This window comes from Macaca nemestrina, chromosome 1 (genome assembly GCF_043159975.1).
Source record: "Macaca nemestrina isolate mMacNem1 chromosome 1, mMacNem.hap1, whole genome shotgun sequence".
Classification (NCBI taxonomy): Eukaryota; Metazoa; Chordata; class Mammalia; order Primates; family Cercopithecidae; genus Macaca; species Macaca nemestrina.
Window position 1 is genome coordinate 80,845,874 of NC_092125.1, and position 27,415 is coordinate 80,873,288.

Here is a 27,415-nt window from a genome sequence, read left to right on the forward strand (position 1 = left end):
TTTGAACAAGTGTTGATTTATTACCTCAGAATATAGGTATTTACAAAACAAAATGGAGACATCCAGTGTGATTCCAAGCAGGCTCATGGACTAGTGCTCACCATAACCCAGGTGCACCAGCAATCTGGGATATGGTCTCCTACAGAAGCACTGCATCCAGAGAAGGTGCATTTATTTATTCAGCAGATAGCAAGATTTCCCAGGGAGAGGAAAACCACCCTGCCCCACCTCTATCCTGGCTTCCCAGACTTCTAAGGTCTTTATTCAGCAGTGACTTTCATTTGATGAGGTGGCTCTCCTCTCTCACGTCACCCTGTCAGCCACCTTGACCAATGGCTCACGGGAGACTTCTGCCAGCTCGCCTCTGCTCTGCTGATGGCCTCATCCTGCCACTGTGGCTTTTCAGGCTCTTCCTCCTCTTGCCCTGGGGGACTTGGGGCCCCACTCTGGCTTTCTTCTTTGTACCAGGCCCTCGCAGGGTATTCTTGCTGCTTGTAGGAGAAGCCAGCTTCTTGGAGGAGCCTTTCTGAGACAAACCCTGGGCTGGGCCGGAAGCTGAGGTTGCAGATTTTCTAGCAGCTTTCTCTGATTGCTCCTTTAGCAAGTCCAAGACTGTCTCTGAGAAATCAGCATTTATTTAGTGAAAAATATAAGTCCCAGAAAGTAGCTATAAGAGAAACCTATAACTGCATTAGAGTTCTTTAATATAAATTCTTTTTATTAATACTTTTTAATTCTCTAACTGGCCTTGATCTAAATATATGAGCTTTTTAGAAGGGTCACTCCAGTGATACATGATTCTGTAATAGTTTCCTTAAGATAGTATCCTTCCTCTGTAAGTCTTTCCTGACTCCCCACCCTGCCCCAAGGAAACCCCACCCTGCCCCAAGGAAACATTCCTCATTCTAGGGGCCCTCTCAGTGCCCTGAACATCCTTCTATACCAGAACATTACTGCTACATTTATTTCTTTATTTGCCTGTACTTCCCATCCCCACTCCTATTTAACTCTGAATTCCTACACGTCATAGGCTTTAAGTGTTCATTGTTGTATCTCTAGGGATAAGCATAGTTCCTGCCACAAAGTATGAAATGAATGATGCCAAATGAATGAATATATGAACGATTAAATGAATGAATCAACAAATGAATGAATGAATGAGTGAATGAATGAATAGAGGAAACCAGTCACAGTAGAAGCGGGTATCCTCACACTCGTAACTCCTCTGTTATGCAGAGGAGATGTATAGACTGAATTTCCCTCAGGGGGTAACTAAGACTCCACCGTGGGAATTATGGCCTGCTTGCTGAGGGCACTGCCTTAGCCTCTACACCAGAGCCTGAGCCTAAGACTCAAAGATGGACTCACTGGCGAGTGGTTTGAACGGGATCCGCTTACTCTTGGTTCTCACCGGCACTGGCTTGTATTTGCACTTGCCTGGGGGTGCCCGCCTAAAAACACAAACAGAAAGCATGAGGACGCAAGACTCTGAAGACACAACCAGAAAATCAAGGTCACCAGAGGGTGTATATTTGCAAGAATTGGGGTCAGCCTTTACTTATCCATGGGGATGGGGTAGATGTAATACGAAATATGCTATGAGCTCAGAAGGAGAGGTAAAAGGGCACAGACAGAACAGGGCACCTCAGGCCCTTGAGAGACAGTGCAGAAAGGGAGTTAGGAGTATGGGCATGGTGGCAGTCAAAACGGGTTCACATCCTTGTAATCAGGGCAAATAAACCTTGCTAAGTCTCAGTCTCCACATCTATAAAATGCAAAACCTAATATTCCCCATCTTCCTAGGAACAGTGCCCAGCACATAACAAGAGTTCACGGATGAGGCTGATGATGAGCATGATTCTGCTGCTGCTTCTGATGGTGGTGCTGGTGACTCCCTTTAAAGAAAATGTCTTCAAGAACTCAAGGCACAGCCCTTAGACAATGCCTGCTTCTCTGCCTAGTAACACACACATTCTTAAACTGCTTGTCCCCGGGTGCATCTTCTGAAATAAAAGGGACTTTAAGGACAGAGAGTACTTCCACTGTAGAGAGCAGAGTTGGAACTTCCCAGCCTGTCCCCATTGCCTTCTCTGCCTTGCTCCAACTCTATCTCTCACTGCCATCCTCCCAACTCCAGGTGGAGGGGAAAAATAAGGTAATTGTATTTATTTAACAAACACTTATGTAGTGCTTAGGCACTATTCTAAATACTTTGCAAATATTAACTCACTGAGTCTTCCTAACAATGCTGTGAAGTAAGTACTATTACTATACTCATTTTACATAGGGGAAACTGAGGCTCACACAGGCTAAGAAACAGGCCCAAGGCCACACAGTTAGTCAGTGGCAAAGCCAAGATTCCAAGCCCAGGCTCAAGTCCGTGTTCTCAACCACTGTATTTAGCTACCCCTAAAGGAATGGTAGGAGGAAAAAAATGGGAGGGAGAAATGGATACATAAATTAGTCAGGTGCCCTCAAAATGCTGGGAGTGATGCATTTAGTGCAAAGACAAGCTGAATAAGTAATCAGAGCAGAATCTGGTCCACTTATAGAAGTTTAAAAAGTCTATGTGATTCGATATAGTTATAACTGAACGGAGGGAGTAGCACTGAAATGACCTGTCCACAAAGAGAACTGAGTTCCTATTCCAGGCTCGTCTTACTAGCTGCACCTGGGGCAAGTAATTTAACTTAACTAGCCTTCAGTTTCTTTATCCATAGAGTGAGATGTTAACCTGCCTGGTTGGAATTCTGTCAGCATTAAATGATAGCCCGCATGCATGGCACTTAGCACAGTGCCTGGCACACAGGAATAACTCCATAAATGTCAATTTTTTAAAAAAAGGTGAACGAGTAAGGATGTCTTCAGTGTGAAAATGCTTTATGGGCGCTTTCCGTATGGCTTCTCACAGCTGCTCTTGTGAAAGTGGGGAGTTAAATTATCTGCCAGCTAAATCAGAAAACTGCCAAAGGAAAGAAAAATGGATTCACATAGGAAGCCTATTAATGGAAAGAGAACTCCCCACCAAGGCATCATCAACCATCAGAAGCACTTGAAAGACCCTGAGTCTGCTCCAGCTCCTAAGCCCAGGATATGTGCACAGAAGCAGACCCAGCAGTGGAAACAGCCCAGTATTAAATTCACCCCTTGGCTATCCGCCCTCCACCATCCGCACATCACCCCGGGCACAGCCTCAGGGACGGAGCCTCTTCCAGGAACTTCCAAGAATACACAAGCTGAGAGCCCTGTGGCCAAACAGAAGCTGAGCTAGAGCTGGCCCCAAAGCCCTAACCAGTTGCTGGACCTATTTGCCTCATGTCTGCTATATGCCAATCCAGATGTGGGTAACATAAGCCTCAGGGGAAAATTTTCTTCTGTAGGTCTATCTGTAAGCTAATTCAGGGGGAGATTTTCTTGCTTTGGCAAGAATTTTCAGATAAATCTAGAGCACTGGGGCAGGGTGCGTGGTGGCACACACCTGTAAATCCAGCACTTCAGGAGGTCGAGGCAGGTGGATCACTTGAGTCCAGTAGTTTGAGATCAGGCTGGGCAACATGGCAAAACCCCATCTCTACTGAAAATACAAAAATTAGCCGGGTGTGGTGGTGCATGCCTGTAATCCCAGTGACTTGGGAGGCTGAGGCACATGAATAGCTTGAACCCAGGAGGCAGAGGTTGCAGTGAGCCAAGATCGTGTCACTGCAGTCCAGCCTGGGAAACAGAGTGAGATTCTATTAAAAAAAAAAAAAAAAAAAAAAATTCTGGTGCACCGCCCAGACTCCTCAGGATGGATACACTGCATCACCCTCCCCGGGGCAGATAACCTGACCCAGACCCAACAACCTCTCAAGCGGGAAGTGGTATTGTGGCTTTTGCCTGTGCTGGTGGAGGTTGGTCAGCCTCTGAGAGAGATAAGCAAAGAAGCAGAAGGAAACAGCATAGAGCCCAGCAAGTGAATAAACACTAAACTCCAGAAAAGGTCAGCTGGAGCTACTAAGGAACTTGGCAGTTAAATGTATTTGCCAAAGACCTGGAGATCTGCACCAAGCCCAGGGGACAGGGGAGCAGTACTTACTCAGGTGCTTAGAGGTGTATGCCTGTTGTTAGATGACCTCAGACAGACACTTCCAGAAGCATATTTAAAAAAAAAAAAAAAAATAGCCTGTCATGGTGGCTTACGCCTGATATCCCAGCACTTTGGAAGACCAAGGCAGGTGAATCACCTGAAGTTGGGAGTTCGAGACCAGCTTGACCAACATGGAGAAACCCCATCTCTACTAAAAATACGAAATTAGCTAGCTATGGTGGTGCATGCCTGTAATCTCAGCTACTTGGGAGGCTGAAGCAGGAAAATCGCTTGAACCTGAGAGGCGGAGGTTGCGGTGAGACAAGGTCGCACCATTACACTCCAACCTGGGCAACAAGAGTGAAACTCCATCTCAAAAAAAAAAAAAAGCCACAGACCTAGACTAGGTCAGAAAACCCTAGAAAGACTCAAGGTCTTCATGTCCAACTGCAAAGAGACCGTTTCCCAAGTATTTCATAATTTCTATAGACTCATTGTCCTATGCCATTATTTGTCCAAACTACTTTTCATCTAGAACATGAGTTTGCTTCATCAATAATTTTTGGTAATTTGAGGGACAGTGAAGATTGTTTTTATGGCCTGCCATGGAGATAAGAAATGAGAAAAATGCATTTGAGAAGAAAATGACATCAAATCTCACCTTGAGGGGTCAACAAACTTGTAAATAGATCCATGTGGTGCGTAGGCACTTGGGTAAGAGGTTGCCAGGAAATACAGCTCCCCTAAGGCAACAAAAATAGACAGGCAATAATGGGACATCAGGCAGCACTGAGACACAGAACTGGATGCACAGAAAACGGTCAAAAAGAAGTTATGGCCCTAAAATGCAGTGAGCCCCAAGAATGGAATCCCAGAAACCTAACTGACGTCTGCTTCGCTGGGCTGTGAGCTCCTTGAGGAGAAAGTCCATCTTCGAACCCCCAAAGACTAGCTGAGTGTATGGCCTAGCAGAGGTAATTTCATGTGTATGTTTGTTTATCAAACCAAACAGCTTTCTCCCTTATCACCTCCTTGCTCTCAGAAACTTCACCTCCGTGGATCTCCATTTCCTTCCTTACCTCTTTCCTCTGTGAACACTTGGATACACACAGTCTGCAGGCTGAGGATCATCTGTCAGTCGCTTTATTTTGTCCCTTCTTTAGTCGTTTTGTTTCCCTTCAGCCTTACTCCCATTTTCCTCTTTCATTCCGTCCTTGAGTTCCTTATTTCCTGGTGACCCTCCCCACTCTCCACCTCTTCTCTTGGTCTTTTCCATGTCCCACAAAAATCACCTCTACCCACTCTCTCCTGTATCTCTCTGATGTGGTTTGGCTGTGTCCCCACTCAATCTCAATCTCATCGTGACTTATAGCTCCCATAATTCCCACGTATTGTGGGAGGGACCCAATGGGAGATAATTGAATAATGGGGGCAGCTTCCCCTATACTGTTCTCCTGGTAGTGAATAAGCCTCATGAGCTCTGACGGTTTTATATGGTTTTATAAGAGGAAATCCCTTTCTCTTGGCTCTCATTTGCTCTCTTCTGCCACCATGTAAGATGTGCCTTTCACCTTCCACCATGATTGTGAAGCCTTCCCAGCCATGCGGAACTGTGAGTCCACTAAGCTTCTTTTTCTTTGTAAATTACCCAGTCTCAAGTATGTCTTTATCAGCAGTGTGAAAACGGACTAATACACTCTTAGAAAGAGCCCCACTCCTTCCCATTTCTGCCACTTGGAGCTCTGGGAAATGTTCTTTTCTCACAGTAACTACCTCATTCCACCTTGCTGTCTAGTTATTTGTGAGGGACATTATGCTGTGGGGTCATAAGCCCCAGTGGGGAGTCCCAGAAGTCTGGTTTGATTTCTGATAACACCAGTTCCTCTCCATGCTATTTTGGGAGACGTCTTCACCTGCACAGCCCTCAAGATATTTATTCATTTGTAAAATGGGGATCACAATGCCTCAAGTGATTGTTAGGTATTCAATTCGAAAGTGTTAGATAACCAGGCTGGCCCGGTAGCTCACGCCTGTAATCCCAGCACTTTGGGAGGCTGAGGCAGGTGGATCACCTGAGGTCAGGAGTTTGAGACAAGCCTGGCCAACATGCAAAACCCCCCTCTACTAAAAATACAAAAATTATCCGAGCGTGGTGGCGCACGTCTGTAATCCCAGCTATGCAGGAGGCTGAGACATGAGAATCACTTGAATCTGGGAGGCATAGGTTGCAGTGAACCAAGACTGCATCACTACACTCCCAGTGCAGTAGGCAACAGAGCGAGACTCTGTCTCAAAAAAAAAAAAAGTGTTCGATAATCATAGTTATTATTACTTTCTCATCTCTCTGACCCAATGTTTGTGCCATTACACTGAATTAAATTCACTTGCTGTTATGTGCCTTACACAACTCTTTCTCAATTTTATGAAAGAAAATGTCTATTAAGTTGCAATTCTGAAAAACCTAAAGCTTTATACAGCTCTGGGTTATTTAAACAACTGATTTTTTTTTTTTTTTAAGACAAGGTCTTGCTCTGTTGCTGACTGGAGTGTAGTGGCACAATCATGGCTCACTGTAGCCTCCACCTCCTGGGCTCAAGCAAACCTTCTACCTCAGTCACTTGAGTAGCTGGGACTACAGGTGCATGCCACCACATCAGGCTCATTTTTTAAACTTTTTGTAGAGATGGGGTCTCCCTATGTTGCTCAGGCTGGTCTCAACCTCCTGCACTCAAGGAATCCTCCCAGCTCAGCCTCCCAAAGCAGTAGGATTACAGGCATGAGCCACCACACAACAGCTCTAAACAACTGCTTTTTGTGGAGAACAGAGACCAGTGTTTGTCTTGTGCTAAGTGTGAGCCTCTTAGTCTTTGCATAGCCACTACACAGGGTAGCAGCTGCCTAACAGACTATGCTTTGTGTACTGACAAACTAAATTTATAGTCTTCCCCATGTAAGAGATCTGATGAATTAGGGCACACCCTCCTTCAGAGTCAGTTTGCTCCGTCTGAATTGGAACCCCAGGCACCATCTGGAGTGATTCTACCATTCGATAAATGTGGTGTCTAAGAAAGGCCCACGAGTACATAGGCAGGGGCCCCTCGAGGCCATGCAAAGGCCTTCCTAGTCTAAAAAGAAAATTGAAAACCCTGCCTATGCAGGACTGCAGTTTGTGTAAATTATATGTCTTCCACATTCCATAGACTTCCCATTTTATTTTTAGGTTAAAACAATGCTAGAGGTGAATTTCATCTGTAGTTTCCAACTGATATTTTTAATATATGTCTTAGGGGAGAAAAACAAAAGAAAACTATAATATGCCATGTAAAACAAAAATGCATGCTATACAAATTTACTGCAAACATAATTCATTTGACCAGCCCTCTTGGGAATGTGCTTCAGTGACTGACTTTCAGAAATCCCATCAATGAATCCTCAGCAATGGGCAGCTCCGCACCAGCCATTCGCTCAGCAGTAATTCATACCAGCTATCAACTCTCAGGACATGACCCAGGACGTGAACTGTAGCCATAGGTGAGGCAGAGCTCGAGTTCCAAGTAAAAGGTGACTTACCTAAAGCCAGTGCACTGGTAATAAAATAATGAAATAATGCTCAGATCTAAAAATGCCTCTCAGAGGAAAAGAATATGCCAAGAGCAGAAAATATGAATCAGTTTATGCAAAAACACAAGAGCAAGCAACTCCGGGGAAAAAATAATAATAATAACCTGCCTCAGGAACAGCCTCATTAGCCTCAGGGCCGCCCTTGGGCAAAGGCTTGGGAACACTCTGGCAAGTCTACCCCATAAAATTCAGCCAAGGACTCTGTTTTGTTTGCCAGATGTACCATGACTGGTTTTTTTTGGCTTTTTTTTTTTTTTTAACTGTTTTCTACTGTGAGACATCTACAAGCACAACAAACCAAGTCACCAAAGCCAAGAACAGCCACAGAAGATGGCAGCCCAGGATCCCTGGGCAGACTCGGGGGGTCCAGCCTCTGGGGGGGTTTCACCCACAGCGGTGTCCGGCAGAGGAGAAGCCCCACCACCGCCTGTAGCTTTCACGTCACTCTCTTTCCACTGGCCATCATCCTGCCAGCTTGTGGTTTCTCTCCTTTTTCATATGTTTGGACTTCCAATTTGAAACTCACATAGACTTTTTTCTGTTAAAATACTTGAAGTTTCCAAAATTCTTGAAGTTTCCTCTGCTCCTATAAAACATTCATCTCAAACTATCCGTTCATCAGCTAACTGAGAGGAAAGGGTCCGGGAGATGACTGGGTCTCCTTATATCCTACTCAAGTGAAGGTCCCAGGCAGCCACCTCACAGCCCATAGGGGAAAGAAACCAAATATTTCAGAATCCTTTGAGACTCTGGTTTATACCTACAGAGAATCTTTTTTTTTCTTTTTTTCTTTTTGATTGGTTTTGTTTTCTGTTGTTTAATTATTATTTTTTTCCACCTATACAGAATCTAGATGTGGAAGGGACCTTGAGAGATCACCTTATTATCTCTGCCTCTAAACATGATGATATCTAGTGCCAAATACTGGAAAGTTCACTGTCCTCAAATAAAACAAAACAAAAATATTTAAAATTTGAAAACTTTATCTTTCCGAGTGAAACATAACTTATGTAAAGCTGAAGTTAAAAATCGGTTTTCTGATGATAAAATGTTTGGAAACGTATTAGAACTGAGTCTCTCTGGGTCTCTCTCTCATGTACATGTGCACATCATGCTTCACTGAAGCCCTTAACACGTGCCTAGTCTGTCTATTGAGGGACCTCCTACCTAGATGTCTACCTTTTTCTCAGATTTCTAAATAAATAAATAAATAAAATCCTCCTTTGCTCACAAACTCTTGGCAAGGTCAGGAAAGAGCCTGGCCCAACCAGTGAGATGATCACTAGAGGCCCGTTTCCCAGACAGCACCGGCAGCATAAACACCCACTGCCCATTTAGTCTGGTCCACTGTTGGCCCTTTCCACATTCCTAGAACTGCGGTTCAGCATAGATCTCCCCCTCACAGTGAGTTGTGTGGTTCAGCCTGGAAGGAGTAGGCTGGCATATTCAGTCTGTTTCTTCATTGGTGAAATGAGCATTATAATTACATCATGGGGCCAGGCACCGTGGCTTACACCTGTAATCTCAGCACTTTGGGAGGCTGAGCGGGCAGATCACCCAAGGTCAGGAATTTGAGACCAGCCTGGCCAACACAGCAAAACCCCATCTCCACTAAAAATACAAACATTAGCTGGGCGTGGTGGCAGATGCCTGTAGTCCCAGCTGCTTGGGAGGCTGAGGCAGGAGAATTGCTTGAACTCCAGAAGCGGAGGTTGCAGTAAGCAGAGATGGCACCACTGCTCTCCCTCCTGGGTGACAGAGCAAGACTCTGTCTCAAAAAAAAAGGAGAAAAAATCAAAAGTAATTTTATCATGGGGGTGTTATGATTACGAAATAAGGTGAAAAACATGACGTGCTTAGAATAGTATCCAGTACATTATAAAAGATGACTAAGTGATAGTGATCATAGTAGAAGTGATAATTACTATTTAAAATAAACGTTTAGTTGATGCCTGTGATTATCCAAGTTCCAGGAAGTAGAAATCAAACAACTCTGTACATATGTTACCTGCTTCATCTTCAGCAAAGGAAATGATGAACTTGCTATGGGTGCTGATCAGCCCTGGGAAGGCACAGGACGTAGTGCTGCCCAGGCAAAGATCCCGCTTCTTCCATTTCTTGGTTTTTCTATCTTCCTGCAAAGCCATAAGTCGACTAGATGAAAAATAAAACCTTATGTTTTAGGAATCCATATATCCACTCTGCAGGATACTTTTTCTCCTAGAATCAGGGACCCTTGAGTACTAGGACTGAGTCTCCCATTGAGAGATCAATAACTAGCCTCCCTCCAAGCAACCAAAAAGCTTCTTCAGAGATATTTCAATCACCCACTTGCCCTAGATGTGGAAGTTCATGTTCTATTATAAAAGGAGTTTGGGCCAGGCCCAATGGCCCACACCTGTAATCCCAGCACTTTGGGAGGCCAAGGCAGGCAGACCACTTGAGGTCAGGAGTTCAAGACCAGCCTGGCCAACATGGTGAAACCCCCATCTCTACTAAAAATACAAAAATTAGCCAGACAGGGTGGTGCACGCCTATAGTCCCAGCTACTCGGGAGGTTGAGGCACAAGAATGGCTTGAACCCAGGACGTGGAGGTTGCAGTGAGCCAAGATCATGCCACTGCACACTCCAGCCTGGGTGACAGAGCGACATTTTGTCTCAAAAAAAAAAAAAAAAAAGAGTTTGATGCACTGCACTGTGTAGGCTGCACCACTACAAAAGACTGATCTTATTTTTATTAGTTGTGTGACCTTTGGATAGTTGCCCAATATCTCTAAGCTTCAGATTCCTCATCTGTAAAATGGGGAGTGATAACATAATTTACCATAGGGCAGAATTTTGAAGGTTAAATAAAATAATATACATAAAGATCTCACCAATGTGTGTGGCACATTGTAAGGGTTAAAAAAAAAAACTACTGTTATTATTATTGCTGTATGCTTATATAGTAGCAGAAAGATGCTTCTTATCCCTCTATCATCTATCTGAACTAAAAGCAGGTTTTTAGAAGAAAAGGGAAAGGAAGTTGGTTAAACCCAGGGTGCTTGTCAGAATCACCTGGAAAGTTTTATGGAAACAGAGATCCCAAACCCAAGGGATTTTTATAAGTACACCTCAATTAAGAATCACTGCCTATGACTGGGTGCAGTGGCTTATGCTTGTAATCCCAACACTTTGGGAGGCTGAGGCAGGCAGATCACCTGAGACCAGGAGTTCGAGACCAGCCTGACCAACATGGCAAAGCCCTGTCTCTACTGAAAATACAAAAATTGGCCAGGCATGCTGGCATGCACCTGTAGTCCCAGCTGCTTGGGAGGCTGAGGCATGAGAATCGCTTAAACCCAGGAGGCAGAGGTTGCAGTGAGCTGAGACTGCACCACTGCACTCCAACCTGACTCCGTCTCAAAAATAAATAAATAAATAAAGAATCACTGCATGTTAACCAAATGATTTGCGTATGGGGGCAGTAGTGAATGGAGGTTGTAGGGAGAAAAACATAAAGAACAATGAAATCCCAAAGATCTAGTAAGTGATGATAAAGGACCTGACCAATTATTCATTTTACCCCATCTCTGTAACTAAGAATTGCAGCATAAAAATAGAACACCTAGGCCGGGCGCGGTGGCTCAAGCCTGTAATCCCAGCACTTTGGGAGGCCTCGATGGGCGGATCACGAGGTCAGGAGATCGAGACCATCCTGGCTAACCCGGTGAAACCCCGTCTCTACTAAAAATACAAGAAAATTAGCCGGGTGAGGTGGCGGGCGCCTGTAGTCCCAGCTACTTGGGAGGCTGAGGCAGGAGAACGGCGTGAAACCGGCGGGGCGGAGCTTGCAGTGAGCCGAGATCGCGCCACTGCACTCCAGCCTGGGGCACAGCAAGACTCCGTCTCAAAAAAAAAAAAAAATAGAACACCTTTTCTAACAGGGACTAGATTTACTCTCCCATCTTAAACATCCCAAAACCTGCACAAGATAGAATAATAATGACTTCAAAGATACTGAAGATAGGCAATATAGGAGTATGTTCTCTGAGATACAGGAAACAAACAAGGTAAACCCTATGATTGTTCCAGCATACTACCTTGAGAGTGTCCAGCACAGAAAGGGAAAATATAGGCAAAGCCTAGCAGGCTCCTTGAGCTGAAAAGACATTGCTGAGAGTCCAGGAAGACCAATGCAGTAAGAGATTGCAGGATAGATACTGGAGAGAAGAAAATTGCACAGAGAACGAATGCCAGAGAGCTGCCAAAGGTTCCCCTGAAGTAATCGTCAGCATACTCAACAGCAGGTACATGTGAGAAAATATTTAAAAACAAAGGAAAGATTTAGAAGAAAAAGTACTTAGCATTTACTTGGGATCAGGAATAGCATAAGTAGTGAGGAATAGAACTCAGTAGTGAGGAACAGAAAGCTCTAGAAAAAGCACTACTTTGGTTCTGTTTAGTAAATAATTAGTAGCAAGACCTGAAAGAATCACACTACTTCCAAATAACTATGTCTCCAAGCAAAATTCAAAATCATTTATCGGAATACAAGAATATCCAGCACTACTAAGTTAAATTAATAATTTCTGGCATCCAATCAAAAATTACGAGGCAAGTAAAGAAGGAGGTGAATAGAATCCATAATAAAAAGTAAAATCTGTCCATCGAAACTGACACAGAACTGACGAAGATGTTAAAGTTAGCAGACAAGAACATTCAAACAATGATTCTTACTATATTCAATATGTTTAAAAAGTTATATAGAGATATGAGAGATACAAAGCAGACCCAAATCAAGTTTCTAGAGGTGAAAAATATGTTGAGATTACACACACACACACACACACACACACACACACACACACTCAATGGGATGAATGGCTGGCTAGACATCACAAAAGAAAAGATTCATGAACTAAAGACATAGCAATAGAAACTACCCTACATGAAACACAGAGAAAAATTTTTGACACAAATATATCATCGGTGAACTGTGGAACAACTTTAAGCAGCCCAATATACATGTAATTAGAGCCTCTGAATAAAAGGAGAGAAGGGAGGGGTAACAAGATAGCAACCAAGACGGTGGAGATCCATAAGCTGAAGCTTGCTGAACTAAGGCAAGAATATCTTGCTCATGGTTTGGAGACCAAGGGAACAAAGCAAGATCTTATCCACAGACTCCAGGCATATCTTGAAGAACACGCTGAAGAGGAGGCAAATGAAGATGTTCTGGGAGATGAAACAGAGGAATAAGAAACAAAGCCCATTGAGCTCCCTGTCAAAGAGGAAGAACCCCCTAAAAAAACTGTTGATGTGGCAGCAGAGAAGAAAGTGGTGAGGATTACATCTGAAATACCACAGACTGAGAGAATGCAGAAGAGAGCTGAATGATTCAATGTACCTGTGTGCCTGGAGAGTAAGAAAGCTGGTCGGGCAGCTAGGTTTGGGATTTCTTCAGTTCCAACAAAAGGTCTGTCATCTGATAACAAACCTATGGTTAACTTGGATAAGCCGAAGGAAAGTGCTCAAAGATTTGGTTTGAATGTCTCTTCAATCTCCAGAAAGTCTGAAGATGATGAGAAACTGAAAAAGAGGAAGGAGCGATTTGGGATTGTCACAAGTTCAGCTGGAACTGGAACCACAGAGGATACAGAGGCAAAGAACAGGAAGAGAGAAGAGCACTTTGGGATTGCCTGATGAAAAGTCCTTGATACTTTCTGTTCTCCAGTGTTTTCCATTTCTCTCATTCTTCTTGGTCACATATATGCCTGAATGTACAGTCATGTGCCTACATCCTGCCTCGCAATGAGGGAGCACGTACCCCAGGTACATCCGTGAACTGCAGCAGCAGTTTGACTTAATGCTGTTTCAGCTTTAAGGTTGCTGTGTTTTTGTTCTTGGTTATGTAGCTTGTTAATTAAAAAAAAAATTGAAAAGAGAAAAAAAAAAGGAGAGAAGGAGTGGGAGACAGAGGGAAACATATTTGAAGATATAATGGCCAAAAATGTTCCACATTTCGTGAAAACTATAAATTCACAGATCCAATAACTGCTACAAACTCTAAGCACAAGAAATATGAAGAAAACCAAACTAAGGCATATCTTAATGAAATTGCACAAAACTGATGATAAAGGGAAAATCTTAAAAAGTAGTCATAGGGAAAAAAATGAAATATTACATATGAAGGAACAAAGAGAAGTCTGGCAGCAGATTTCTCATTGGAAATGATGCAAGCCAGAAAATAGTGGGGCAACCTCTAAAGAATCAAAGAAAAAAACATGCTAACACAGACTTCTATACCCAGTGAAAACATCTTTCAAAAATGAAGGCAAAATAAAGACTCAAAAGTGAAAAGAATTCATCACTATAGACCCCATCAACAAGAAATGTTAAAGGAAGTTCTTCAGACAGAAGAAAAATGATATCAGATAGAAACATGCATCTACCCAAAGGAATTGAGAGCATTAGGAATGATAACATTCTTATTGCCACTGTAACAAATTACCACGACTACAAATTACCACAACTTTGTGACTTAAAACAACATACACTTATTCTTTTATAGAATTGGATGCCAGAACTCTGAAACGGTCTTCACTGAGCCAAGATCAAGGTGTTGGCAGGACTGTGCTCCCTCCAGACGCTCTGCAGGAGAATGGGTTTCCTCACTCTTTCCAGCTTTTGAAAGCTGTCCCTATGCCTTGACTCATGGCCCCACATCATGTCACCTTTTCTCCCTCTGCCTTCGTTGTCACATCACTTTCTATCTCTCACATCTTCAAATTTCCCCCTACCTTCCTCTTCTAAACATGCTTGTAATTTCATTTAGGACCCACCCAGAAAATCCAAGATAGTTCCCCAAGTCATATACAATATGTTCTGGGAGCACAGTAAATCTAAAATAGAAATCAATAGCAGAAAGACCTCTGGAAAATCTTCAGGTAGTTGAAAACTAAATATCTCACTTTGAAATAACTCATGGGACAAAGAAATCAAAAGGTAAATTAGAAAATATTTTTAGCTGAATAACAATGAAAACACAATATATCAACATTTACAGGATACTGCTAAAGTAGTACTTGGGGGAAAATTTATAGCACTAAACACATATATTAGTAAAGATGAAAGGTCTCAGATCAATAACCTCAGCTTCCATCTTGAGAAACTAGAAATAGAAGAGCAAATTAAACCCAAATCAAGCAGAAGGAAGAAAAAAGAGAAGAAATCAATGAAATAGAAAAAAACACAAAAGTAATAGGAAAAAAAATCAATGAACACAAAAGCTGGTTCTTATAGAAGATCAATAAAATGGATAAACCTCTAACCAGACTGATTTAAAAAAAAAAAAAGAGAAGACACAACTACCAGCTGTATCTAGAACAAGACAAGTGACATCACCATAGTTTCTATAGATATTTAAAGAATAATAAAGAAATATTATGAACAACTGAATGCCAATACATTTGACAACATAGACAAACTGGACAAATTCCTTGAAAGGCACAGACTACCAAAGCTCACTCAGAAAGAAATAGATAAACTGAATAATTAAATCTAATAAAGAAATTAAATTTGTTATTAAAAGTCTTTTCACATAGAAAACTTCAGGCCCAGATAGTTTTTCTTGGAATGAAGCACACATAAGGAAAAATAATACCTATTTTACACAAACTCTTCCAGGTAATTGAACAGGAGTACTTATTCTATAAAGCCTGTTTACCCTGATTCCAAAGTCTGACAAATATATTACAAGAAAGAAAAACTACAGTTCACTATTCCTTCATGCACATAGATTTTAAAATTTCAAACAACATGCCAACAAATCAAATCTATATATATAAAAAGGATGGGGCCAGAGGCAGCAGGTCATGCCTGTAATCCTAGCACTTTGGGAGGCCAAGGTGGGAGAATAGCTTGAAGCCAGGAGTTCAAGACCAGCCTAGGCAACATAGTAAGACTCCATCTCTACAAAAAAAATTTTTTTTTAATTAGCTGGGTGCCACCAGCTACTTGGGAGGCTGAGGTGGGAGGATCACTTGAGCCCAGGAGTTCGAGGCTGTAGTGAGCTATGATCGTGCCATTGCAGTCCAGCCTACATAACAGAGCAAAACCTTATTTCAAAAAAAAAAGATAATGCATTATGACCAAGTGGTATTTTTCTCAGAATGCAAGACTGCTCTAACAATTTTTAAATCAATTGACGAAATTCACCATATTAAGAAACTAAAAATTTTAAAAGCCCACATGATTCATCAAAAGATGAAAAGAAGCCTTTGACAAAACCCAACATCTATATCTAATACAAATTCTCAAAGGACTAGAAATAAAAGAAAATGTCCCCAGCTTGATAAAGGGTGTGTAGAAATCACCTACAGCTGACATCATATTGGTGTGATGTCACACAGTAACATCACACCAATATGATGGTGAAAATGAATGCTTTCCCCCACTTCTACTCAACACCGCACTGAGATTAAGCTAGAGCAGTAAGCCAGTTAAAAAATAAGAGCAGGCTTCCAATTCAAAAAAAAAAAGTAAATACAAAAAATTCGCCAGGCGTGGTGGCGGGTGCCTGTAGTCCCAGCTACTCGGGAGGCTGAGGCAGGAGAATGGTGTGAACCCAGGAGATGGAACTTGCAGTGAGCTGAGATTGCGCCACTGCACTCCAGTCTGGACTCCATCTCAAAAAACAAAAAAGAAAAGGAAAGAAAAGAAAGAAAGTAAAAGTGTCTATATTCACAGACCTTCTAATAAAATTACCTTCCACATAGAAAATCCAGTAGAATCTATAAAAAAGCAATCAGAATGAACAAGGAGTTCAGCAAGGTTGCCAGATGCAAGCTCAATATAAAAAAAATTCTACATACTAACAATTAACAATCAGAAACTGGAATTTAACAAAATAACATTTACTATAACATCAAACACTAAGAGATAAGTAAATATGCAAGATCTCTACACTGAAAACTATAAAATATAGTAGCCATGTTATTCACAATATTTCATAACTGGGAATAGCCAAAATGTCCATCAGCAACACAGAGAATAGATGAATAAATTGTGGTGTATTCATACAATTGAATTTTACAAAGCAATAAAAAAGACAAATTACTGATACATGGAAACAACATTGATGAATCCCACAGACATTGCCAAGTTAAAGAAGCCAAGCACAGAAAGAAGAGTCCATACTATCATGATTCCATTTATATACGAAGTTCCAGAAACTAAGCTGTGGTGGGAGTGCCTATCTCTGGCTGCGGGGTGTGTGTGTGTGTGTGTGTGTGTGTGTGTGTGTGTGTGTGTGTGTGTGAGACAGAGAGAGAGAGACAATTTATTTTAGGCCTGGATGGCTACATGTACATATTCACTGGGGACGGGGGACAGGCTGGAGATCCCTTTGGCATGTTTGGAAATGCTCAGAGCAAGTAAGCTGGATGGAAGCTGGGCCCCTGTCCCTTTAAAGTGAGCCCCTGGTATGAGAGAGAAACAGAGAGAGAGAGAGGCAATAGAAAAGAAGGAGCCTCCTAGGGTGATGGAAGTGTTCTGCCTCTTGATATGGTTGCTGGAAATATGAGTGCATACATTTGTAAAACATCATACAACTGTGCTCCTACATGATTATATTTCACCATATGTAAGTTATACCTCAGTAAAAGTGTTCAAATAAAAAGAGAGAGAAGGGACATCAGTCCTTCCTTACCCACTCATGAAGTCTCCAAAGATATACAGGCCATTGAGATTTGGGGATTCACAACCACGATAGACATAACCTCCCGTGACTGATTTCCCCACTGCGTGGCCATAAGCATAGATTGGCAGAACATCATCTGTCCAGGGGAGAGGAAAGAGAGTGAGAGTCGTGGCCTAAAATTGAAAGCTTCAAGGAGGAAGAAGGGGACTTTTTAATGCAGTTGCCTAATTCAGTGAAGAACACTTTACCTCTTGGTCTTCAGTAGGACAGGCAAGCAAGTAAATCATGTTTATTGTTCTCAATAGGCCATCCACAATATTTGCAAGCTTCCTACTTAACTGCTATCCTCAGGCAGAGAGGAAGCCAAAAATTCCCTCCATCTATGACGCAGTGACCTGGAAATTCACATGGCTAAGTTTTCCCTGTAGGTTGATATAGCAGATACCCTGGTTTAAGGATATGGAAAATATTGTCACAGTCTGTAAGACTGCTTTATAACTTAGAGGACAAGAAAAGACTAAGAAGTAGTAATAGAGTCAGAACACTAGAATTTTGAGCCAGGTGGAGTTTCTAAATCACACCTTGATTATTGGTGTTTAGAAAGTGTCCTGGGCTGGGCATGGTGGCTCACGCCTGTAATCCCAGCACTTTGGGAGGCTGAGGCAGGCGGATCACAAGGTCAGAAGATTGAGACCATCCTGGCCAACATGGTGAAACCCCATCTCTACTAAAAATACAAAAATTAGCTGGGATTGGTGGCACATGCCTGTAATCCCAGGAGATTGAGGCAGGAGAATTGCTTGAACCAGGGAGTCGGAGGTTGCAGTGAGCCGAGATCGTGCCACTGCACTCCAACCTCGTGACAGAGCAAGTCTCTGTCTAAAAAAAAGAAAAGAAAGTGTCCTCTTACTTGACTATATGCAGAATATCATTTCAGTGGCCTGTACCAGTTGGGAAATAAATAAAAACATACACCAATTTTGCTGTGCCAGTGGTTCTCAAAATAATTTGCCTAAAATTAATGTGGGTAACTTACTAAAATACAGATTCCTACGTCAATCTCATGCCTCCAATCTACCCAAAATTCAAATTCATTAGGTCTGAGGCAGAGTCTAGGAATTCACTTTTTTAAAATAGCCACTGCCAAGATGTCACTGGTGCCAGTGAGTGGCTGGAGGACGGATTGGAGAAGCACTACACCACAGGACACGAACAAGGCGTGATTTAAATGACCTGCAGGGCAGGACATTCAGGTTTTATTCCCCACCTCCACCTCCAGCCCACTCAACTCATCCAAGAAATCACCGAGAGAGCTTCTTACTTACCCAAAGAGGCATTGTGACAAAGTTTTTTGTCATAACATGCAAACCCTTCCTTGGCTCTCCAGCCGTAATTGCCACCTTTCACAATGAGGTCAACCTCTTCAAACCTGTTCTGGCCCACGTCCCCACAGAATATCCGGCCTCGACCCTGGTGCGTGATGGGGTCCCCTCGGTCCACAGCACAGCGCCACATGTTCCTAATCCCATAGGCATAGATGGCGGGGTGGGCCCCTGGCTCAGAAACAAACGGATTGTCCGAGGGGACTCGGTACCGCTTGCCATCTGAGCCTGCCCTGTTCACATCGATCCTTAAAACTTTTCCCAGCAGGGAACTTCTGAAAGAAAGAAGGCCAGGAAACAGAATCAGGTAACCAAGGAAAGCACAGGACTGGAAGAGACAACCCACAAGGGCCGACTCATAGTTGATGCCAAGAGACTGCTAAGGATCACATGGGAAGATGTGACTTCTTATTTTCCTTATTTTTTTGTACCAGCAAGAATGAGCTTGAAGATTTTCTTTTAAATCTATACAAGATATTTAAGACTGCCGCATGTTTGGCTCAAAAAGAACTACGAGGCAAAAATTTGATGTGATCTTGGCCCATTTGACCCTGAGCAAGTTGCAGCTTCAATTCTTATTTTAATGATGAGGACAGCTTCTCTCTGATTTGGTCTAATATGACAAATTTTTAAAAGAAGCTAGTTACACTGTTTATTCTTTATTTAACAACGTGGTCAGTTAAAAGAACAGAACAGAAGTGTTTGGGAGGCTCTGCCAATGACTATGGTCTCTGGGACTGACTTTCCTCATTTGAAAGTCAGAGGAGAGTAACTGATGGCCTTGTGCCACTGCTTCCTATGATGATGAGAAATTTCACACTCAAGTAAAGGGTCTGGAATCTAATGGACACATGATAATCAGAGGCTGCTATTATTTTTAATATATTGGCCAGGTGCAGTGGCTCATGCCTGTAATCTCACATTTTGGGAGGCTGAGGTGGGCGGATAGCTTGAGGCCATAAGTTCAAGAACAGCCTAGGCAAAACAGTGAGACCCCATCTCTATTTAAAATATATTGCTAGATAAATATTATTTACCTTGCAGTGTGGTTTTGATATAAGGGTTAAATGAGTTATTGTGTATATAGCGTTTAATGCAATTCTTGAATCACAGTAGGTATTTGACAAATGTTAGCTTTGTATTATTATTAACCTCAGTATTTCTATTACTAGGAACAATAGAAGCCAAGTGCTTACTGGGTGCAAAGGGCAGAAGGACCACATGACCTTTGTCTAGGCAACACAGCATCACTGGGCTCTGGCGCCATATTGTGTGGGTTGGGATTCTGTTTTTTCCACTTACTCATTGTATTACCTCTGTGCCTCCATTTGCTTGTCTGTAAGATGGATACTATTATATGTATACTTCATATGATTCATTCATTCCATGTGTAATTATGGAAAGGCTCCCTTGTGCCAGGCACTGTCCTAAGTGTTGGTGATATATCAATTAACAAAATAGATATTAGATATAAATTCTTGCCCTTGAAGGTTGTTAAAATTACCTTCTCAAATGTACTTAGACCAGTGCCTGACAAGCTGCAAGCACCTAATACACATTGGCTCTCAGTAGTTAACTTCTCATGTGTCTCCAGGGCCTAGCACAGCACCTGGAACATGGTGTTCAATAATATTATTGAGTGGAATTGAATTAGATGATTAGTGTGGTGAATAATGACCTGGTGATATATATATTTTTAAAATCCCGAATTCTCCTTTACATAACACTCTGACAGTTATATTGAGCATTAATAATATTAACTACCAAAATATACTGTGTCTGAAATTTATGGAACTGAAAACCAAACATTCCTCCCATTGCCTCAATGGAGTGGACTACATCTTGCAGCATGTGATTTGAGTTTGATGCCATCCCTGCAAAAACACCGTACCAGGGGCTCACTCTGATGGGACAGGGTCCCAGCCTCCACCCAGCTTACTTGTTCTGAGCATTTCCAAACAGGCCAAAGGGGTCTCCAGCCTGTCCCCCGTCCCCAGTGAATATGTACATATAGCCATCTAGGCCAAAAAGAAGTTGTCCGCCATTATGGTTTGAGGCTGGTTCTTCGATCTCCAAGATGACCCTGGAAGAGAAAAAGGAAACCATGCATTAGGATTTGACACAAGCTAAAGTTACATCCTCTTGAGATACCCAGAAATGACTGGTCCAAGCCACCAAGATTTGCCAAGTCAGCTAAGACCTGCTTCTGAGTTTTTGAGGATCACAAAGCAGGTAGCTTTGGGGCTCTGAGATGACCCTTTTTTCTTGGTATAACTCTTTCATGGCTCATTTTTCTTTTCTCTCTCTCTTTTTTTTTTTTTTTAGACAGAGTCTCACTCTGCATCCAAGCTGGAGTGCAATGGTGCAATCTTAGCTCACTGCAACCTCCACCTCCAGATTCAAGCAATTCTGCCTCAGCTGAGAGCCTCCCACAGCTGGGATTACCACCGCATCTGGCTTTTTTTTTTTTTTTAGCTGGAGTCTTGCTCTGTCACCCAGGTTGGCATGCAATGGTGTGATCTTGGCTCACTGCAACCTCTGCCTCCCAGGTTCATGCAATTCTCCTGCCTCGGCCTCCTGAGTAGCTGGGACTACAGGCATGTGCCACCATGCCTGGCTGATTTTTGGTAGAGACAAGGTTTTTCCATGTTGGCCAGGCTGGTCTTGAACTCCTGACCTCAAATGATTCGCCTGCCTCAACTTCCCAAAGTGTTGGTATTACAGGCATGAGCCACCATGCCCAGCCTCATTTTTCTTTCATACCATGATTTAATGAGCTGTGGAACCAGCCAGGGTAACAACTGTCCTTTTCTAGGGCTTGCCCTTACTCTCTGCCCTACCAGAATGCTCCATCCCTTCTTTTGAACAACTTAAGAGGGGTTAATCTACCAGTTCTTTATGCTCTTTGCAATCCTCCAACCTGTCTACCATGGGAAAAGAGGCAAGGGAGAAAGGAGAAGAAGGGGAAAAAAAAGGCAGAGTGGTAGGGTGGAAAGAGCATGAGCTTGGGGTCAGTTAAAACTGAGTCTTCACTTGGCCATGCAGCCATAGCTTGATGGCCTTGTGCCACAGCTTCCAGTTAGAATGAGAAATCCCACATTCAAAGTAAAGGGCCTGGGATGTAATGGCCACATAATAATCAGAGGCTACTATTATGTTTCACATGTTGATGTTATCTATAATTCTTTCTCAGACCCTTATGACTGTTGGTCCTTGCTTACCCTTTGTAAAGACAGGCAAGTATGTCTTTATTCAGGGTAACTGTAAGGTGATGGCTACATCCCATTAAACAGCCTTAACTCAAGAGTCTAACTTGGGCCGTCCTCAGTCCACAGTGACTCCTTTCTCAACAGTTGGAGTAGTTCTGTAAAATCAGTAAAATTCCCCTCTATTATCCCACAGACTTGGTGGGCATTATTTTGGAATACAGTACAGCAGCAGGCTCTCATGAGTACCTCTCACCTCTCTGATTTCAGGTCAGCTTTGTTAGGATCAGCCCGAGAAACCTTCATCTGACTAATCCGGATCTTTTCTACCTTCTTCTTGTCCAGGCACGAATAATAAATATAGAACTTGCGATTGTGGCGGAATTTGGGGTGAAAAGCCAACCCCAAGAAGCCTCTCTCATCCCCGATCCATGGGGTGGTCAACACGATGTTCTTGAGGTCCAGGAAGGGTTGCTCCAGGCGACTCCCATCAGGGAGATAGACCCACACCACTCCTACCTGCTCGGCAACAAAGAAGCGATGGGTGCCGTCCCCGGCATGGACCATGGAGACGGGGTTCCTCAGCCCGTTGGCCACCTCGCTCAGGCAGAGCTGCAGGCAGCCCCGAGGATCCTGGGCCACCATGCCCAGGTTGCGGTTGAGATAGTTGTTCCTCAGGACGTTGGGGAAGCAATAGTCCTTGTCAGAAAGATCCAGGAGGTGGCAGAAGCGGACACCGTCCATTCCGTGAGACTCCTGGAGGCCTCGGTCATTGGTCAGCAGGGAGATGGCGGAGTGGCAGTTAGAATGGAAGGCAGAGCAGTAATCAGAGCAGAGGCCGGGGAGATTCCGGAGGGGCGTCTGGGGGTTCTCGGCGTCGTAGAGGTGGGCTGCGTAGGGCGAGCACTCCTAGAAAAGAACGCGGAGCTCAGGCTCAGCATCAGACCTGCCATACCAGCGCTTTGAGCAAGCTCACGTTTTGAGCAAGCAGAAAAGAAAAAATGGTCCTCGGGGAAAAAAGTCAGGATTCTGGAGTTTTTGTTACCAACTGCTGCTAAAACTCTTCTCTGTGATTTTCTACCCAGTTAATGCTCCTGGAAGGCAGAAAGCAGGGAAAATCTCTCATATTCACTACGCTATCTCTAACATTTCAGCCTAGTTTTTGACATTTAAAGTTTTATTAAATTATGCATGAATATTTTTTCAAAAAATTACTAAATTTCTAGATCTCTTTCTTTTTATTTTTTTAATTTTCATTTTATTTTATTTTTTGTAGAGACGGCTTCACCATGTTGCCTAGGCTGATCTCAAACTCCTGGGCTCAAGTGATTCTCCTGCCTCCTCAATATCACAAAGTGCTGGCATTTACAGGCATGAGCCACCGTGTCTGCCCAGCCTCATTTTCTTATGGATGCTGTATCTACTAAGATTTTATTTCTTTATACAAATATGAAACAATTTGGCAAAAATTTCATATTTGTTCAAATATGGTTGTTGGAGATACAGTGTTAATTATTTAATTTTTCTGTGCTTTTCCATATTTTTGGAATATTTTACAATGAAAAATAAAATTATCAAAATGGACATTGGATGTATCACTCTCGGAGATTAGGTGTCTAGCAATTTCTTCAATTATTTACTTAAAATATTTCAGTGTTTAATATATGCAAAGTACCATGCTGGAACCTATACACATTTGAATTGTGGCTATAGGGCAATGTGCCTGCTCCTTACACAAACATATGAGGACTATTTGCCCAAAGGAGTAGCTGCTACTCAGACCTCCCTAGACTATAACACTTTTTAGAAGAAAAATAGAATATTGTGAGCAGATGAGCGACTCCCAGTAGTGATGAAAGGCAGAGGCAACTGAAATTAGAAAGGTAAGAAAGTCCAATTCAAAGGGTGTCGTTTGGAGCCGTGCGTTCCAGCAGAGTTCACCTATTGGCCCAGAAGCCCCCTTCTGATCACTAATGACTCTCCTGAGCCAGCCAGCCTGCGCAGAACCATCTCATTCACCTCTGTGCTCCCATCGCTTCACAAAAGGACCAGCAGCGTTTTTCATGTATATGTGAGTTCCCTGTTCTGTCTTATTTCCTCTAATTGTAGATTGCAGAGCCAGCTTTCGGTCATTGGGCGGAGGGGAAGAAGGAGCCCAGAGATTCACAGGCTCCCCTCGGGGTGTCTGTTTCCATTTAAGACACTTATTACAGCAGCTGTCAAGAAGCAACATGACCGACCCACTCTTAAGTGTCCCCTTGCTCATTCTGTCCACTCTCGGAGAGTGGGAAAAAGAGAGAGGGGAGACTGAATTAAGGATCCAATACTAGAGAATAGAAGGGGGCTGTGGAAAGAGAACCACTACTATGGCACACTCTCATGCAGCCATTTAGAGTTTGCAAAGTTGCTTCTACTCAATTAGCACAGTAACTAAGCAGATACTTCCCTACTTTAAAGGAAGACAATTAAAGGCCATAAGGTCTCTGGCCAGGCACAGTGGCTCACGCTTGTAATCCCAGCTCTTTGAGAGGATGAGGTGCACAGATCACCTGAGGTCAGGAGTTCAAGACCAGCCTGGCCAACATGGTGAAACCCTGTCACTACTAAAAATACGAAAAAAAAAAAAAAAAAAAAAAAGCCAGGCATGGTGTCACACACCAGTAGTCCCAGGTACTCAGGAGACTGAGGCAGAATTGCTTGGACCCAAGAGGCAGAGGTTGTAGTCAGCCAAGACCATGCCACTGCACTCCATCCTGGGTGACAGAGTAAGACTCTGTCTCAAAAAAAAAAAAAAAGAGTCCTATGTGACCCTCCTGTTGAGTCTCTCTTACGTGCCAGGCACTGTTCTCTACATTGACTGGGATGCAGCAGTGAGCGAAACGCACAAAGTCTCCTTCCAATGGAGCACATAGTTTGGGGACCTCAGAAAACCATTAAGTAAACAAGCCAGTGCTGCTGTTACTATACTTTAGCATGGTGTGACTGAAAGGGCACAAAACTTGGAGCCTGAGCATCTAGCTTTGTGCCCCAGGATTGTTTTGCCTTGCGTAAGTCATCTAAACTCTTGAGCCCTCATCAGTAAAATGAGGATCATAACAACTGCCTGCAGAATCATTGCTGGGTACACACTACATGTGTTGGGGAAGAAAGAGGACCTTATAAATGGGAACAAATAAACATGTGTAGGATTGTTTGGCTGAAATTGTTCTTATTCCTCAAATCCCTGAAACAACAGAACTGCTGACTTTGACTTTCTGAAACGTTATGCAAGAGGGAAGGGTCAGGGGTATACATTTTTATTAGGGGAGATCTCAGAAATAAATTCTCAGTGCTGCTTGTAAAAGCTCAGCTTCTACCCTAATGGGTATCCTAGAGTTAATTCTCCAGGAAACAGCTGAGGAGTGGTGTCCAAGAGTGTAGCCCCAGGCGGTGCCACCCAGGTGGCTGACTTTCTGGGCCTGGCTCAGCTGTAATTCTCTCCTGGACTCTGGGAAGCTCACTTAACCACTCCACATCTTGTGTGGCAGTTACAGTGGTCAGCAAGTTCAGGAACAGTGGTCATGAAGAGACGCCTGTGGATAGCCAAGTCATTGTGCTGACAAGCCCAAGGGGTCTCAGTTCAAAAGGCTGCCTGGACTTCTTGTCTGTCCTCCCCAACATCATTAGAGGGGTCCTCCCCAGGCAACCTCTTTCATCAGCTTTCCAAATGCTGACCTCTCTCCATTAACCCCCAAACATCCTCTTCCTACAAAGTCTGTGTGTGCAGACTACACCCGTCTTGTTTTCAGGCTGAGCTCAACCAAAACGATGCCTCCCAGGGATGTGGATTTTGGCTGTTGGGCAACCAGGAGAAGCAGAAACTGTGAGTCACTGTTACGCAGCAGCTTGCATCTCTCTCTTCCAGCTCTGGAGTGCTGGGCAGACAGAACTCTGGGGAGAGTCCCCAACCCCTGCTGCCACCATCGTGACACCAGAGATGCCCTGGCACAAATCAGCCAGGTGAGAAAGGACTGGACCCCAACAGATGCCACCACTCCCTCCCTTAACACACTCGGTAAATGCCATGGGTATAAGTGCCTAACTCTCTGAGCACCACAGAGGATGCAAATAGTTATTTGCCATGCACTGCAGAGGGAGCATGGCAAATAATGGCTGCTCTGAGAGCTCCAGGAAGAGTATTGCTCTCATTCTCCTGGAGCCTGGAGAAGAATCAGGGCCAGCAGAATCCCAGAGGGAGAGGTTTGGGGAACCCATGGAGACCAAATTCAGAACACGCTCATGTCAGTGTGCGCGTCCAAAGATGGCAGCTCAAAGATGAGGCACCCGGCACTTGAACTTCTAAAGGGCTGGGCTCCCAAAGCACCCTCCACTCAGGACCCACACCATGCAACCCAGCACCCAAACCCCTGGGGCTGGAAGGCACTTTTCACTACCTGGCAAAGGATGTCTTTAATGTAATCTCCACACAGCTCATGCCTCTTCAGATCAAAATATTCCATGATGTCCCAGTACCGGGCAGCGATGCGGCGGTCTTTGTGCTGGTCACAGCAGCCAAAGGACTCATAGTCAGAGCAAAACTCAAGGTGCAGAAGGGGCTGGAAAGGGGGCCCATAATCCAGGCACTGGGGGTGTCCCTGCAGCAAGCCCACCTGGCCCAATAAGAATATGAGGCAGAGGCAGAGAATGCCAGAAGAGAGCCAGGGGGCCCAGCAATGCAGACCACCACAGAGATTAGGAGTGGACATTCTCAGCATTGTGGCCTTGGGAACACTCGGGCTGCTGTGTTTGCTCAGGTTGGCTTCCCTGCCCTGCCCAAGGTCCTCCCTCTCTTCCTCTCCCCACTCCACCCCGTTTTCTGCTCCTTCCTCCTCCCTCCTCTTCCCCGCCTCTCCCTGCTAAGGTGGTTTCTGAGCAGTGTCCCTCCTGCGGGCTCCCTTTGAAAGCAGTGGGAGGTGTCCCTTCCCCCTTCCCCCAACCCATCTAAACATGAAGCCCCACTCTAGTGCTGCTAGTGTTATGGGGGCACACCTTTGCTTAGCCAAAAGTGCAATGGTGTCAGTGGCAGAGGTGCTGGATTCCTTAAAACTGGGAAGAATTCCTGCTGTCTGTGGGGATGCCCAGAAATTCACACTTTTTTACTGTTTCTTCACAGGCTGAGTGGCCCAGAGTCAGCATGAGAACACCATATATTACATCATCCCAGACTTCACACTCTGTAGAAGGAAAGCTTCAATGGCTCCTACAGTGCTGAAGGGCCCCAAGGGGGTGGGGCATATGGAGGGGCCATGGCAGGAGGCGGGGTGTGCTGCATAACTCCTGGGATCTGGCAAGGTGTATATTTGGAATGGTAGGAAGAGAGGGCATTTCGTGAATCTTGCATCCACAGTAAGGACCAAGGAGAGGAAAGAGGACACAGTGAAGGAAAAGAAGGGGAATCTTAGTCCATGTCGCTGTAAC

General features: G+C 43.7%; 1 protein-coding gene and 1 pseudogene across 1 annotated transcript; one reads left to right on the top strand and one right to left on the bottom strand.

Annotated features, from left to right (window-relative positions):
- Window positions 1-26,726, bottom strand: LOC105493466 (HHIP like 2). Its single transcript, XM_011761152.2, has 9 exons — window positions 26,392-26,726; window positions 22,215-22,867; window positions 20,692-20,835; window positions 18,696-19,027; window positions 17,380-17,506; window positions 9,696-9,841; window positions 4,728-4,809; window positions 1,369-1,451; window positions 1-618 (listed from the first exon to the last, which is right to left on the bottom strand). The coding sequence occupies exons 1-9, from the start codon at window positions 26,710-26,712 to the stop codon at window positions 338-340; spliced, it is 2,169 nt and encodes a 722-aa protein (XP_011759454.2). The 5' UTR covers window positions 26,713-26,726; the 3' UTR covers window positions 1-337.
- LOC112428840 (SAP domain-containing ribonucleoprotein pseudogene) lies at window positions 12,790-13,531 on the top strand (annotated as a pseudogene).
- Window positions 26,727-27,415: the final 689 nt, after the last annotated feature.

Bases quoted from the DNA above. Each gene is read 5' to 3' on its own strand.
- LOC105493466 (XM_011761152.2), bottom strand. From the start codon at position 26,712: ATGCTGAGAATGTCCACTCCTAATCTCTGTGGTGGTCTGCATTGCTGG. The intron at 9,842-17,379 runs GTAAGGAAGGAC...TTTTTCATCTAG, and splicing joins TTTGGAGACTTCATGAGTGG to TCGACTTATGGCTTTGCAGG. The intron at 1,452-4,727 runs GTGAGATTTGAT...TTGTGTTTTTAG, and splicing joins AAGTTTGTTGACCCCTCAAG to GCGGGCACCCCCAGGCAAGT.